The following is a 15,028-nucleotide window of genomic DNA, read 5'->3' on the forward strand; positions in this document are numbered from 1 at the left end:
GCACTGCAACCTGTCGCTGGGCCCTGACCCAGCTCAGTGCCCGAGCCCGCAGCGTGACTTATGTGTTATCGTAATGGGAAAGCCAGTGTGATGCCTCGTGCACGTTATGTTTCCATTTTGCCTGTGAGCCTGGAGTCAGATTACTCGCTCTGAATTTCATGCTGCACTTCCCGGCTGGGTCACTCAGGCTCAGAGCCTCCCTGGCTGAGCCAGGAATTTCCTAGCTGTTTGTAGGGGGTGGGAGGGATATTTTGGCTCTGCTAGTTATTTCATGGTAGTTGGAGACTGCTGGGAAGACAGGAAGGCACTGGATCGCTCTACCATGAACAGCACAAATGCCTAGAAAACACACATAAGATGGTTTTGCAGAGGTTCAACGTTACTGTGGATATCTGTGGTCAAAACGAAGCCATAATCTCCCAGCAGCCCTCTAAACACATCACCCCGCGGTGCGCAGGGCTGGCAGGGCCCCTGTGCATCCCTCTCTTGTGCTGTGTGGCTGCCCCGCGCCCGTCCTGGCTGGACAAACCCGGGCTGCCCCCGGGCTGGCAGGCGGCTGGGCGCACCCCCAGCTCCTCTGCGGGCTCTGCTGGCCCCCGGCCACGGGGATGGAGAGCTGTTCCCAGGAACCCGGTGGCTTCGGGCGCTGACGCGCACCCTGCGCCCGGACGCGTTTCCTGCGGAAAGCAGGGCATTCCCGCCACTCGCTGCCCAGCCTGGCTTCCTTTGTTTACGCTACCAGCTTCAGGAAGCGACCTTGCTGCGCCAGCAGCCAGAGCTGCTGCCTCCTCCTCTGCACGCGCTTCGCCCTGGTTGCGAAGCACAACTGCGCTGATGCTCAGCAGCTGCCAGCTCAGGCGAGGAGGAGATGCAAAAACACATGCTCCTGTAGAAACTTCAGGGGCCTTATGTGAAACAGTGGTAAGTGAATTGCTGTGCAGTGAACTAACATTTTGGAGAAGGAGTCTAGTGTTATGTTTGCACCTAATTTAACACTGAAGTGTTAGCTGGGATGATGTGCCTGGGATGGCTCTTCTGTGGCAGCAACAGAAACGATTTTTGGTGCTGGAGGTGACACCCTCATCCCCACCTGCCTGCCCCCCTCCGTTTTACGTGGGTCTGAGTCTGCCTACACAAATCAGAACTTCAGCCAGGACGGGGAAGCTGCCTGTCCTCAGGTGACACCCTTGAAGCCTTTTGCGGATGCGACTGTCCTTTGAAGATCCAGCTGTGCTTTTTCACTACTGAGATGTAAGTTCACTAAAGGCCTGTGAGGGTCCTCCACCCATGAGAAATGAAGGAGCCAAACCCAGGTAAGTCCAAGGGCAATGCCAGATGTAGCCAGGTCTGTGACTCCTTTCTTGGAAACGCAGCAGTATACCCTGCTCCTCACTCCCATCGTTTTCCTTAGCACTGGATTTTTGGACACTCTTCTTCCCATTTTCAACAGACCTAAGCAAGCCTGCCTGGAGCAACAGCCCTACATCTTCAGAGCACAGCGCTGCAGGCAGACGCAGCCACCCCTTCCCCAGCCAGAGCCCGTAACATGCGCGCCCATACCTGCCTCACCACCAAGGTCAGCCAGTCGCAGCCGACACCCGTTTACGGGAGCAATTACAAAGGCAGGACTAAAGAGCATTCACCTGCTGCTGAACTTGCCCAGGACACCCAACTAGGCAGCCTTTCATCCTGGTATACTATGGTCATGTCTCTGGGAATGTCTCTCCGTCTCTTGCCTATGAGGCAGTGCCCAGACTCTTCTCCTTCTGTGGTAATCACTTAAGTCAGCCTTAAAAAACACTGACCCCAGCACACAAGGTAAGTATGGAATTTGGTTTGTTTTCTTTTCATGTATTATGTACTAGATGAATGCAACATTCAGGCTCAGTTGGGTAACAAAGAGGAAGACATTCAAAACTGACCATAAGGTAAATTGTAGAAAGCAGAGTTTATATGACAATAAACATGCAGCTTGCAAAAGAATGAAGATAGTGTACTGGTATTAAAACACATTTTCATATAGACAGCTTATGCAGCAATATACAAGTTTAACATCTGGCTGGAGTATGCAAGCCCTTTAAAGCTGGCATTCAAATTACCAGTAGCTTAATCAGCCATACTTAGGTTAAGTATATAGTAATATTTCACTTAATGTTTACATTCACTAGCCATCCAATCCAGCATCAAGGCACTTTCCTTGTTAGTATGTCTGTCCCTCTGTCTCACGCCTCCGCTTACCTAGATGCATATATCGGCACAGCAACATTCGGTGACCAGTAACCTTGACCACAGACTTCTTAACCCCAAATAAAAGCACGTGGTTACTAGATAGTCCATCGCTGTATCAAAGTGTCAGGCTATATGCGACACTGTAAACAAGACTGGTGTATTACAAAAACACGGCGAGTTGATTGGATCCATTAACGAATGTGCTTCGGTATGAAGAAAAGCGGTAGAGGTGTTACCAGTTTCAACGCTGCAGAGAATGCTCATCTACCGCGCCTGCCATCGTCGGAGGAGAGCAGCCGGTGCAGGGCGCAGAAGATGCTTCAGTCTGAGCAGGAGGACATGGAGCTTTCCAGCCGTCTGTCGACAGTTGTGCCATACGTGTTTTTCATCTATTGTTACAGAAGTGTGCTTCTGCAGAGTATCAATGACTTTATTGCATATATCCCCATCAAAGTTGTCTTTGCAAATAAACACAAGTACTGGCTAAGGCTGCATTCTGGGAGGTACCTACTGCCCACCCTCTCTCTGCACTAAAATTAAGAGGCGGGGGGAGTGGACAATTGCTGAGATCTGGCCCGTAGTCATTGATTTTAAAGTTGTTTATATCAAATCTTGTGGCCTTAAAAATGCATCCTTGTGCATTAAGTCAGCACTGATTTCATTTTTAGGAATGGCTCAGATTGCACAAGTACTACAAAGGAAACAAGAGTGAAAGGAAACACACACATGCGTTTTAGCTGCTTTTTTTTTTTCCCCCAACTGATCCTTTCACTTCTAAGGAAGAGAAAAGGGAATTTGTGAGTCAAATGCAGGATACTTAATTTTACCCTTCTCCAGACTTTTGCACTTATACCTCCACTTTACTGCAGTTTTCTGGATCAGAAGCTAAGCTGAAGACTGTGGGGTTGGCTGCAATTCCCAAATGGCTGTTTCATGACAAAAGACTCAACGTTTTTGTAATAAACTGCTTCCAAGTAACATTAAAATCAGCTCCTGGAATTTAAAATGGCTATATGTATCCATCATAGCAAAGAGACAAGAGGTTACAGGGGATTAATGAAGTTTTACAATCCATCAGTCAGGAGAACTTTTTAACATAGTTAAAGGAATGTATCCAAATAACAGTCAATCTCAATTACAACAACTGTCTCAGGGAAAATAGACTAGTACACTTAGTTCCATTTAATGCACATAAATTACAATTTAAAATGTGTATGTCCTGGAGCGGGGCTGACTATTAAAAATTCAAGAGTCTTTGGAGTTTCAGATCCCACTGCGAAGCCCGTACCATAGCAGCATATATTGATGTGGGTCTTGGATATTCAGGACCTGGCACTAATTAAACAAGTTCAATTGCTGAAGTTAAATCAGCATGGTGATTCCCACATATCAGGCACACTAATGTAAGTTTTAACCATCTGGCAGTGCTCATGATTTACAGTCAAAGCTGAAGCTGCAAACCCCACCGCAGGCCATGGGGCTTCTCCACTCAGCCCTCGCATGCAAACCCTCCTCCTCCCAGGGCCAAAGTTTTTCCCAGTGCTGATTATTAGCATTTTGCTAGGCTGCTGTAGCACAGATAGGCACATGCTTGTCACAAACATTCCAGAACAAAGTTCAGAAAAATTTTTGCTCTGCTGTGCTTTGCACTGCCAGGGTAAGGCTTAACAGGCAGTTCAGTTTAGTTTACTACAGTAGGGCATATGAAACAATCCCAAGACTTTCACTACGGTGGGAGAGGATGTTCACTGACTAACTGCGCTGAAAGCAAGCCAACACACCCCAGAAACAAGCCCAACAACCTCCTGTTCTAACGGAACCTCCACAACAGAACTACACAGATAAATATATTCACTTTTCTTGTAAACAGGAGAGCAGTTAGCCATCCTGAGCTTAAGAGATGTTTCAAACATCCTAAGAGGAAAAATACTTTATATTTCTACTAGTCTCCCTTCCCTTCCAGCAAAGTAACAAGGTCTTTACAACTATTCTCCCACCCCTACCTGAAAAATTCCAGTCCAGGAAATCAAGATGAACATGACAGTGTCAATACTGAAGTGTGATTTTATTTTCATAATGCTTTTATTTTGTAAAGTGCACCATAGTTATTGGGGAGGAAAGCCTTTTCTTTAATTACTATGTTAGGGCCATGTTCAGAGAACTTCAGTGGATTGCTATAATTACACTACAGACACTCTAAAAACCTGTATGCAACTGTTTGATACAATTAGATTGTTATGATCCAAAGTACAAAATAAAGTTAAACCCTGAACGCTGCATGATATAATGTTTGGCACATAGGTTTATGGACAAGCTGTAAACCTGTTATTTATATGTACTGTGGCTTCTACAAGCTGTTCACCCATCAGTATCTCCTGCTTAGTCTTTAGTATTTTAGCCCTAGATAAATGCACAAGCCTGAAAGATAGAATATAATTCTGCCAGACAGACAGAATTCTCTCTAGGATACACTCTTGTACAATTCTGTGAGTTTATTACCACTGGCCCATAAACAACAAAGAAAGAAAGATACCAGAAGTGACAGGCCAGAACTCTGGTTAGCACAGACCTTTCAAAATGAGAATCTCTTGACGCTGTTTGGTTAATGTTGGAAATGGTCCATGATTAACAGCCACTGAGAACAAAGTGCCTTCCCTTTACACAACAGGAAGGCAAATAGCAACTTCAGGAATAACTGAAGTTGTCTCTCAAATATGACATACGCTATCAAATGTTAGTAGCACAGGATCACAAAAAAAAAAAACAATCAAAAAAAAAAGGAAAGAAATCATCAGCATACTTTTGAAAACATCCAGGCCTCTGAAGCAATGTTCAGACTAAGTAGCCAGGTTGTGGCCCACAATATTTCAGAGATGAGCAGGAGGTGGATTAAATGCATGTGGCTGCAGGGCAGTTCTAATAAGCACGCACACTGCTCAACAGAGACTTTCCCTTTTACTCGTGGTTTCTACAGTCACTATGAAGTTTGCATAGAGTAGATGACCCATCCCCAGTAAAGTAACTGCTATTATTTTCCAAGAGGAATGTGTTCTGACAAAGGAATGCTCCGTCAACCTCTGAAAAAACAAGAGACTGTCACTGCTGTCTCGCAACAGCACAGTTTTCATTATGTCCTTGCCCTCTGGGAGGGAGTCTGAAGGTGCTGAGGTGGAATGGGGAGAAAAGGAAGCGGACTGGTTTGAAGGAAGGTATAGTTACAGTAAGCTGCAACATAGCCTTTTAGTTTAAAAAAGTGCCTAGATACAAAAAATACTGTTGGGAGAAAGGAACTGTGGAATACTGAAATGTTATTAAAGATTCTGCATTCTTTATCTGTTTTAAATAGTCCAGACTTCAAGAGGTAATCTTATGAATTTACTGTAGCATTGAATTTCTTTGTAACAAAACCAGAAGACACATGTGAACATTTACATGTATACCTGTCCTTCCATGCAAGCTGGCAGACAAGGAAAGTTGAAATGATACTGACACCTGCCTTTCCAGGACCTTTAGCAAGTGCTTTGCAGAACAGCAGCACCAGAGGTTAGAGCACAAAAGGTTTCATATGGTCTCAAATACATAGTTCTTTTGCTGAAGGAGAAATAAAACCCTTGTTTTATTCTCACAACACAGCATTTAGTGTTTTGAATTAAGGCTTTATTAGTGTCAGATTAGAAAGCTGACTAGACTAAGTTAGGTTAAAAAAAAAAACAAACCCAAACCTACAAGAGTGCCATAAAATTTCTAATTATCACTGCAGAAGGGGTTTGTTTTAATGTAATTTCTTTTTTCTTTAAACCCTGGTAGAGACAGTCTCCAAGAAATGTATCTTCTTCAATAAAATGCAAACTGCATGAACAGGGGAAAAGTGAGACATAAGAAAAAAGTAAGGAATCTTAACAACCACCTAAGTGCTATTTGTGGCTCATGATTGCTAATAGATACATACATACTACCAGTAATGTTCAAATTCAGGGTATAGGTTTTGTTTTTTCTTCTGAGAGCTTCAATGACTTCAGTGCTTTGTTTTTTGCTGCTTTCAGTTTCAAGGAGGTCCCACAGCATTAGCAGTGAGGTTACAGCACACTAATCATTGTAGTCAGTCAGGAAGACAGTCATATCCCCTTTCTCCTGAGCAGTCAGAAAAATGGTAAAAACTTACAGCTTGTTACTTGCCTCTCAAGCTGTATACAGCAAAGGTGCACTTATTAAACAAAGACAATTTATATGACCAGACAGGTATGGTATAATCAGACAGTGATTTGGGTACAAAACCTTTAAATAACTGTTAATCTGTGTTTTCATCTGTATTTTTAAACTTTTGAACATGACACTGAATTGCTGTGCGTCAAGTTGCAAGGCACATTTTTAGGCCAAATTATTATATAGTTCATGTGCACGCAAGGCAGAATATCAATTACTATAGTAGCATTCAGAGTCAAGCAATCATGGTGTTTTCTTATTTGCACACCATAGCAAGTTCTATTTAATTTTTACAATTTTTAAATGGGGCTGAACATGATTTGCATGTCTGGTAAGCTGGAAACCGAGACACGGGCCAAGTCAAAATTCAGAAAGTCAATCAAGCTACCAAAAGATATATGACACGTATTCTTCCACATTAGAATACTAAGCTTCAGTCTTACTTTCACACAAAGATGCTCCAAGCAACTAAAGCTGGCTTTTTAGGCTTGTACACTGTCACGAGTTGAAGTGTTTCTTCTAGGAGGTCTATTGGCTGATGAGATTAATTGAAACTTGCCATTTTCCATCGTGTAAATCTGATATGACAAGACACAAAAAAACCAAGTAGCACAAAGGCTTGTTCAGCTATCCAGACATTGTATTTTATGTAGTGCATAAAAGTAAGTCTCCAGTAGGTCTGGACTGCAAATTTTCCACAAAAACACAGTCCTTGTTGTACTTTGTCAAATTACTCTTCACTTAATTTCAGTATTTCTATCTGCATTCAGATAAAAATACCTAGCTTAATTTATCAGAAACACAGGAGAAAGTGTGAACAGGCACTAACGAAGGCCTAAACAGAGCCAGTCTCTTCTCTCACTGAGGCACATAGCCCCCTTGTCTCACAGTCTGTGGGAGGTAACTTTTTGGCATTTCATCAACTGATGGTGGATTTCCTTCCACTGCTTCGGGTCGCACAGTTTGTCCTTCAGTACTTGTCTGTAAAACATCTGGTAGAGCAGCTTCCTGGGTATTTTTTTCCAGCCCAAGGCCCAACAGCTGTGAACTCTGACCTGAGATCTGCAGTTGTGCAAATCCAACAAGATCCCCCTCATTAGCAGAAGTAATTTGCTTTGCTCTTTCAAAGCATGGCCTGTCTGTGTTGGTTTCATCCTGACCACCATTTTGTTTGAAATACTGCTGCCTCTGTGTTGTACTGTCACATCCTCCAGCATGATCCTCTGATCTCTCTTCTGAATCTAGCAGTGGCTGAGTCGACTCAGACCTTGAAAAGACTTGTACAGGTGTTTGGTCTCTGTAGCCATTAAGTACTACAGTTGAATACTGTACAGTGCTTGAAGTGTTTTGTGTAGTTTCACCTTCATCACTGTCAGAAACACTTTGCCTAGGAGAAGACATGCATGAGGATCCTCCAATACCACTGCTGTGCCCTTCTGAAGTACTTTTTTCCTTTTTAAGCAAGTCAAAGGGTTTTAGATCTTGTTCTGAAAAAGACTTCTTGTCATCAGCTTCTATTTCTACGACGCTTACATCTGTAAAGCTGCCTTCTGGGTACATCTGATCTTTGGAACTAAAGTTATGCTGAAAGAAAGAGATTGATGTTGCCTAAGAGGAAGGTTATGCTAAAAATCAAAAAACCCATTAAATATCTGAATTTTTATTCTGTAGTTGTTTTGAGTTTCTTCATATAAGTTTTCTCGTTACTAAGTTAGGCAGTATCTGCAAAGTATGTGTTACAAAATGAAGGATCTAGCTTTGTTCCCAATACAAAGTCTTAATTATGCAGCTATTCTAAAACCATGTGTGCTTTAGAATAGCTCCATAGTGTGCAAGCTTTGCTCTAATTCTAATTACTCATAAGAGCTGTAAACATAGAACCATTTGCTGTGCAGCACAGGTACATTCTATATTGAGGCCATACATACATTACTTCCAATAATGTATTCAACACCACAGCACTTCTTCATAGAAGTTAGCCACAGTTTATCGAACAGCATTTGCTATGTCATTCACCCCACGTGGGGCATAAATTTTCCTGCCATCTCCTCATCCATGAGGAATTCTTAGAGCTTTCTCTCTCGTTCATGATGTAACTGTGCAAACAAGTTTTTTTCTTCAGGGTTTTAAGAATGGGAACCATGAATTCTGTTTACTTAATCCTGATTTCCCATGAATGAGTAAAATAATGAGGACTTAACCCTTCCAACTAGTAAACAGAATATAATTCACAATGTGAAAGCCTGCTTTATGCTGTGAACTTGTGCTAAGCGCCATGTAGTTCTAATGCTGAATCTATTGACGCAATAAAGTCTTCTAACCATATCATATCACAATGTCATGAAACTTAACATCCATTTTTTTTTTCCTTGAAACCTGTGTGTACTAGAAGACAGAAGACTCTCACTGGTTAGTTTATTTGAAACCTTGTGGACTAGGAAGATTCAGGATGCAGAAAGATGAGTATTACCTTAGCTGGAACTTGAGGAGACCACTGAGCAATGTTACTCTTGGACGGATCAGGGACAATAGGCCAGATATGCTTTTTAATTCTGTAAAGCATTAAAAACAGAATAAAATTATAAGATGCACACCCCAAATTCCTATGCTGATAGTAAGTACTGCATAATCCAGGACACCACTCCCTTACACAGCAATTTTGCAAGAGTATTTATTTCCAGACAGAAATGATTCCTGCACTTCTTCACATCTCTGTAGGAAACTGTACTACTTAGCAAAACACAGCACTGCACTTATAACTCCTCCACATATTAGATGTAGCCATCCAACATAAGGCAAACAAACAACTGGTAAGGTGAGGGATTTTCAAATTTGTAGCACTCTATAATCTACAGAGCAATTACTTAGGTAAAGTCTATGATGCATGTCAGTATAAAAATACACTGTTGCTTCTTTAAGGTAACTATGAATATCACAGCTGTCAAAATCTAAGCCAACTTCACAGCTAAAAATAAAGTGAAAATATTTGAAGAAAAACTTGCTTGGTCTTTTGTAACTGAACTCTGAAGTTCAAGAACGTAATAACTGTTACTTAACAATAGAAGTTTCTGTAGATAAATCACCCCCAACAAAACTAATTTTGAAACTGATGCATCTATCCTGCTCTTTATAAGCAGGTTCCAACAACAGATCCACTGTAGAACTCTGAAGAACACTGCAAGATGGGCTTTTCAACCGACATCCATTAAGAACTGATTTTAGGAGCAGCAGGGAGGTCAGAAGGAAAAGGGCACAAAATGCTGTCTTTAATTAGAAAGAAAAGATAGTTGACTGGGGACGTGGGAGAAGTGCTACTCCTTACCAGGGAAAACACTTCAGCAATAAGCTCTCAGCTAAAGCCACAGACAAGAGCTCTGGGGTTGAGGGAGGAGGAGGCAGGATGTTTCCCAGCAGACAGTAAATAGGCACAGTTTCACTGAGGTTATGCAAGGTAGATAAATAAGATGTCTCCCTAATATTTTTGGATGTAAAGCTTGATGTTTGCAAACACTGTAATTAAATAGCTCAAATACAGCCAGCAAACAGATCTTCTGTGCTTCACAAACTAGGGACCACCATTCCACTCTCGTACAATGACTAAGAAAACAACACAGGCAGGATATCCTGATCAAACCCTAACAAACCTAATCCTGACCAACTCTTAGCAAGAAAAGCAGGAACTTCCTTGCAGGATTGAGTCATGGAACATTTAGTTTGTGTGCTAATCGTTAACAGTAAGAAACTAGCATCAGAAGAGGCCCTAATTTCTCAAGGAAAACACAAAAATGTTTATCACCAATCAATGGATGTGTGTTTTACCTTCTTTTTGTGATCTAGCTGCAGAATATTTACTTGTTTGTATTGAATTATTGCCATCTTTCTATTATGCCCAGAAATATCAGAAGCGTAAGGGAAAGACTTCATTTATACTCACAAGTCACGTTTGTTGAAGCAAAACAGAACTCCAAGGAGCACAATCAACAGGAACGCTAGACACACAGGTACAACTATGGCTTCAATTTCTCCTTTCCCTGAAGAAAATGAAGAGAAGCAGTTATAGCCCATTTTGGCATTTAAGGCACTCAGCAGCAGCATACATTCCCAAAGGGACGGGAAGAATCTGAAACTGAATACACCCGCAGTGCTCAGTCTTAAGCTTCACCTTCAGCAGAACCTTTTCACCATATGAAAAGAGCCTGTTGGTGAAAACATGAAAAGCTCTGTCCCAACACTCTAATGCCGTGCATCAACAAAAAAATACAGGTTGCTTTAGAAGCTGTAATACCGATAGAGCAAGTAATTTTACAGTTTGGGCAGATACGACAGTAACATCTATGTGAATTCATCTGTGGTCCAGGTATTTCAGTGGCCTGCTGGCTGCCAACAACATCATGGTCAAACAAATAATGTAAGCGAAGTCACTAGTCATCCATCAGTTTATTCTGTACACAAAAATATCCTCTGCCTGCAAACACTTAAGGCTGCATTATTGTTATGTATTCCTTCCAATGTTATATGCATTCTTAAGTAAATCTTACAGGTTTAGGGAAGAGCAACACTATACAGAAAAAAAACCCCAAACCAAACCAAAACCCTGCTAAATCTAAACAACTGCTTTCCACAACTAAGTTCAGTTAATGTTGTTACTCTTACCATTACAAACAGGAAGCACTCTAAAGCTGAACATACAATAAATTTATCTCTTCAAAACGAGTCTTTGTAGAGGACTGTAGCAAACTTTAATAGCGATATGAATGAGAATGCCAAACCTGAGGAAGGGTTGCAAGAATGGCGTGTGCTGACTGGCATCTAGATTAGCAGATGAAGATCCCAGCACACCTCTGCAGCTTCTCAGGACACTCATTGGGATAATAAAGGCCAACCTACCTTCAGACTAAAACAAAGACTTTGGACTCTTTAGGACCAGGGTAGGAGCCATCAGACACCGGAAGAGAAGACAAGGACACAGTAAATCCTGATGACTTGCACAAAGTTGGGGCAAAAGAATACTATAACCTAAAGTATACACAAAATACATCCAAAACCAGCATGTTTGCCAACATAAAAGAGCAACCCAGGAGACCTGCAGAAGATAGCTTGTCCTCTGTACAGTCAGAAGAAATCCTGACTAAACTACCTCTTTGTGATTGAGTACTAGATAGGCTACCTGGATACCACGAACCTTGTGAGTATGCAACTGAAACTTTTTCTTTTAAATAAAATCACCTTCCCCTCCTATCGGGTCTTGCACAGAGCCTTGCTATACTGTTGCAACATTACTTCCTACTTCTATTAGTTGTGCCACTCTTCCTTACCAAATTTTTGTGTAGTAAATGTAAAATCAGGACCACTCCTGCCTCCTTCATCTGTGTATGCCATCATCCGCACAGTATACAGCGTGTCACTGGTTAGAGAAGAAAGGGTATACTCTGTCTTGGAAGGATCCACTGTCACGGCTAAAGAGAGGAAAAAATTTATACTAGTTTTCTGTACAATTTATTAGATCTCCACAAACACAGTAGCTTTAGGACATCATGTCTTCAGATGTACAAGACAGTTTTAGCAGAATGCATGGCTATATGGAAAATACAACAGACACAGAAAGACTACAAACTTGTACAAGAAATGCTAAGATTCGTTTGTTTCTGTTCAAGTGTTTGAATTTTGTCTCTTTCTTGATGACATTTTATGTGTTAATTTCCTCTGTTTTTTTTTTTCCCCCTAGAATGTAGCTACAAACTAAACTAGTAGTAAAGTTGAGGCTTAAAGGTTTCTAATAAGCAGAATACATGGCTAACTAGAAATAGCTAGTTACTAACTAGAAAAAACATGGTTAACTAGAAAAAACAAGAAGTAGGGTAGGCGTAAGTAATTGGCCCTTCCAATTTAAGGAAATCTAAAAAAGAAAAACAACTGATAGTGCTAGCTCCCTGTCTTATGCCTGCAGGTCATATACACTACTGAGAACTAAAATGTACTTCAAACAAGATGTTTTACATTAGTAATACATTGATCTAGAGCTCCAGGAGGATTAAAAAATCTCCCCCCCTTTTTTAAGGCTTTATCATAGTTAAATGCAGTCAACTCCAGCTTCATCTTGCTATACCACCATCTCGTCTTGTATTTACCTAGAAAGATGGGAGCACAGTATCTGCAAATCAGCTTTCAGAAACTAAACTCAGTACCCTGTTATACACAGACTGAATGTTCTGAATTCTTTATTAGGGACTTTTCTGGTCAGTATGGAGGAGAGCTATGCCTCAGACATCAGCTTTATGTCATCAGAACAAACTGTCAGCCACACTTGATTCTGTATCTTGTTTTTCGGGAACATGTATTAGGAAGGAGACAGATGGAATACTTCAATGGCACAAAGCACTTCTCTGCTTTCTGTTACCTGTTTCATTTCCATCGATAGTTTTGTAAAATATGGTGTAACTTCTGATAAATCCATTTTGTTCATCTACTGTGAGATGGTTCCATGTCAGAACAGCTTCAGCTTTTCCTACTTTTTTTGTCTGAACAGTTGGTCCTTTTGAAGGACCTGTAATGGGAGATGAAGATTAGTTTCTGTTGGGCACTCTCACATCCACAGAAGCAGTGTATTAACGAGCACTGAATTGCTACTGCATAAAAACTTCAATGGAATAGCTGGACTAACTCATCTGCAAAGCATTATTTTCAGACAACACAGGAACTCCAAAGATGTCTTAAAAGAGAAATCTCCAGGGAAAACATATGAAAAACAGAAATCAGCAGATCACATGAAATCTTCACCTGAAGTTAATTAGTCTTGGCTTCATACTTGAAATTTAAAATAAATCAGCATAGAAATATTACTACACCAATAAAATAACAAACTCATGCCAAGTTATCTGCTAAAGGTTGGAAAAAGAGAAAGAGTCAGCCACAGACATCTGCTTAACTCCTAAAGACTGTAAATAAGCAGAATGGATGCTAATAGAAGGGACAAGATCAATTATGTCAGATGACCATCAAGGGTAGGACCATTTTTCATTATGTTCCACATTAAATAAAAGGTCTCATTATTTTTAGTCAAGAAAGTCAGTTTATGCACTCCAAGAGGACTATTTTGTACTTACGATCCTGCTGAAGATAAGCCTTCACAGACTGTCCACTTCCTTGACCATCAGCATATAGAGGGTACACAGTTATCAAGTAACACTTGAAAGGCTTTATATCACCTAGTAAAAGGAATTTAAAATGTATGGTTTCACAGACAGTCAAATTCCTCGCCATCCTTCTCATTTACTTCAGATACAAGGTTCTGGGTTTTGGCTGTTTTATTAAATGCACTTGTACCTAATGCAGCTAACTATTTTTTTCTAGAGCTCACTGATATACTGCTCCAGAATATTAATTAAAGGAACACCATAATGGTTCACATTCAAATGTTAAACTTAATAAACAGGCTTCATAGTAGTCGTTTTTTTTCTCATTTATTTTAAATAAAAAGCCTTTATCTGTCTGCAGCACTGAACCCCAAAATTATTGATTTGAGCTACTGATTGCAATCTGAAAAGAACTGTAAAGCTAATCAAGTTTCAGTGTTTGCACCGAAAGAGGGATCAGAGAATTTGATTTTGAAGGAACTCAGCCTGTTCACCATTTTAATGGTTTCCAAGAACAAGACGACTAAAAATAAAACGCAGATAAAACCCTTTCTGTTACGTAATACAAATTTCAAAATGCAAGATTAGATAGTTTTGTATTTGACAAAATACAGGCACTTCCACATTCGTGATAAACTAAGAGAAGCCCTCAGCATTATCCTAGATTCCTGTCCTACAGTAAAATTCTAGTCAGTGTGAGGATGTTCCTCTCTTTGAGAAGACTTATTTGGTTTTTAGAGTGATTTACAAGGTATTTGTAGACTTATGAACTAAATACCTTTTAAGTATGTTCCTTGAACATTTCCTGGTTCGTTCTGCCATTCTATGATGCAGTCTGAGCTGTTGGACACCAGGCACCACTCAATCACATATTTAAGAACATAACTGTTAGGAGCAGTCCACCCTACCCACAACTTGCCATCTTTAGGTAGTGTTCTAACATTCTTCACAGGAGCTGTGATGAAAGAAAACAGAAGAGTGATAAATATTGACAGTTCTTTGACTAGATATTCATAATAATAGCTATTTTGTCAAATGTGGATACTTTTGGGTTATTGTAATGGTGACAATTTGACAGAACCTAAGTAAATGTAAAAGCCATTTTCTGCAATTGGGAAGCTTACATCTGAATCTTTGTATGAGAGATCCAAAATAATCAGTATTAGGCTATTTAAAAACTGGAAATTAGATTCAGCTTCTTTGTTCTCACAGCCTTATTGCACAGTGAAGAGATGATATGTTTCCTCCAAAAGAAAAGGTCTATTTCAGAGAGAAATCAAACCGTGAGACACTTCTAAATTCCCATTCTAATCCTCACACTCATGCACCTTACCAAGTACTTCTGGCTGCAATGCTACCTTGTTTGAAACATACTGTTAATTAGTTCATCTAATAATTTTAGAACCTGTGGCTCCCTTCATGTTTACACTAAAAGCAGCATCTGGTCCGTATACTTATTTTTT

General features: G+C 40.6%; 1 protein-coding gene across 3 annotated transcripts in view; it reads right to left on the reverse strand.

The window, feature by feature from the left end:
* Positions 1 to 1,933: 1,933 nt before the first annotated feature.
* The window catches only part of IL6ST (interleukin 6 cytokine family signal transducer), a 36,409-nt gene continuing 23,314 nt past the window's right edge, over positions 1,934 to 15,028 (reverse strand). For 2 of the 3 annotated variants that reach the window (XM_082336174.1, XM_082336175.1), the window contains 7 exons: positions 14,344 to 14,520; positions 13,536 to 13,637; positions 12,830 to 12,976; positions 11,748 to 11,888; positions 10,367 to 10,463; positions 8,903 to 8,984; positions 1,934 to 8,016 (listed from right to left, as the gene is read on the reverse strand). In XM_082336174.1, the coding sequence (XP_082192300.1) occupies positions 7,291 to 8,016; positions 8,903 to 8,984; positions 10,367 to 10,463; positions 11,748 to 11,888; positions 12,830 to 12,976; positions 13,536 to 13,637; positions 14,344 to 14,520 (1,472 nt within the window). In that variant the 3' untranslated portion in view covers positions 1,934 to 7,290. The remainder of the gene's footprint in view (positions 8,017 to 8,902; positions 8,985 to 10,366; positions 10,464 to 11,747; positions 11,889 to 12,829; positions 12,977 to 13,535; positions 13,638 to 14,343; positions 14,521 to 15,028) is intronic. The other variant, XM_082336176.1, reaches the window with a different exon arrangement.

Source organism: Platalea leucorodia, assembly GCF_965183815.1.
Source record: "Platalea leucorodia genome assembly, chromosome: Z".
NCBI classification, from domain to species: Eukaryota; Metazoa; Chordata; class Aves; order Pelecaniformes; family Threskiornithidae; genus Platalea; species Platalea leucorodia.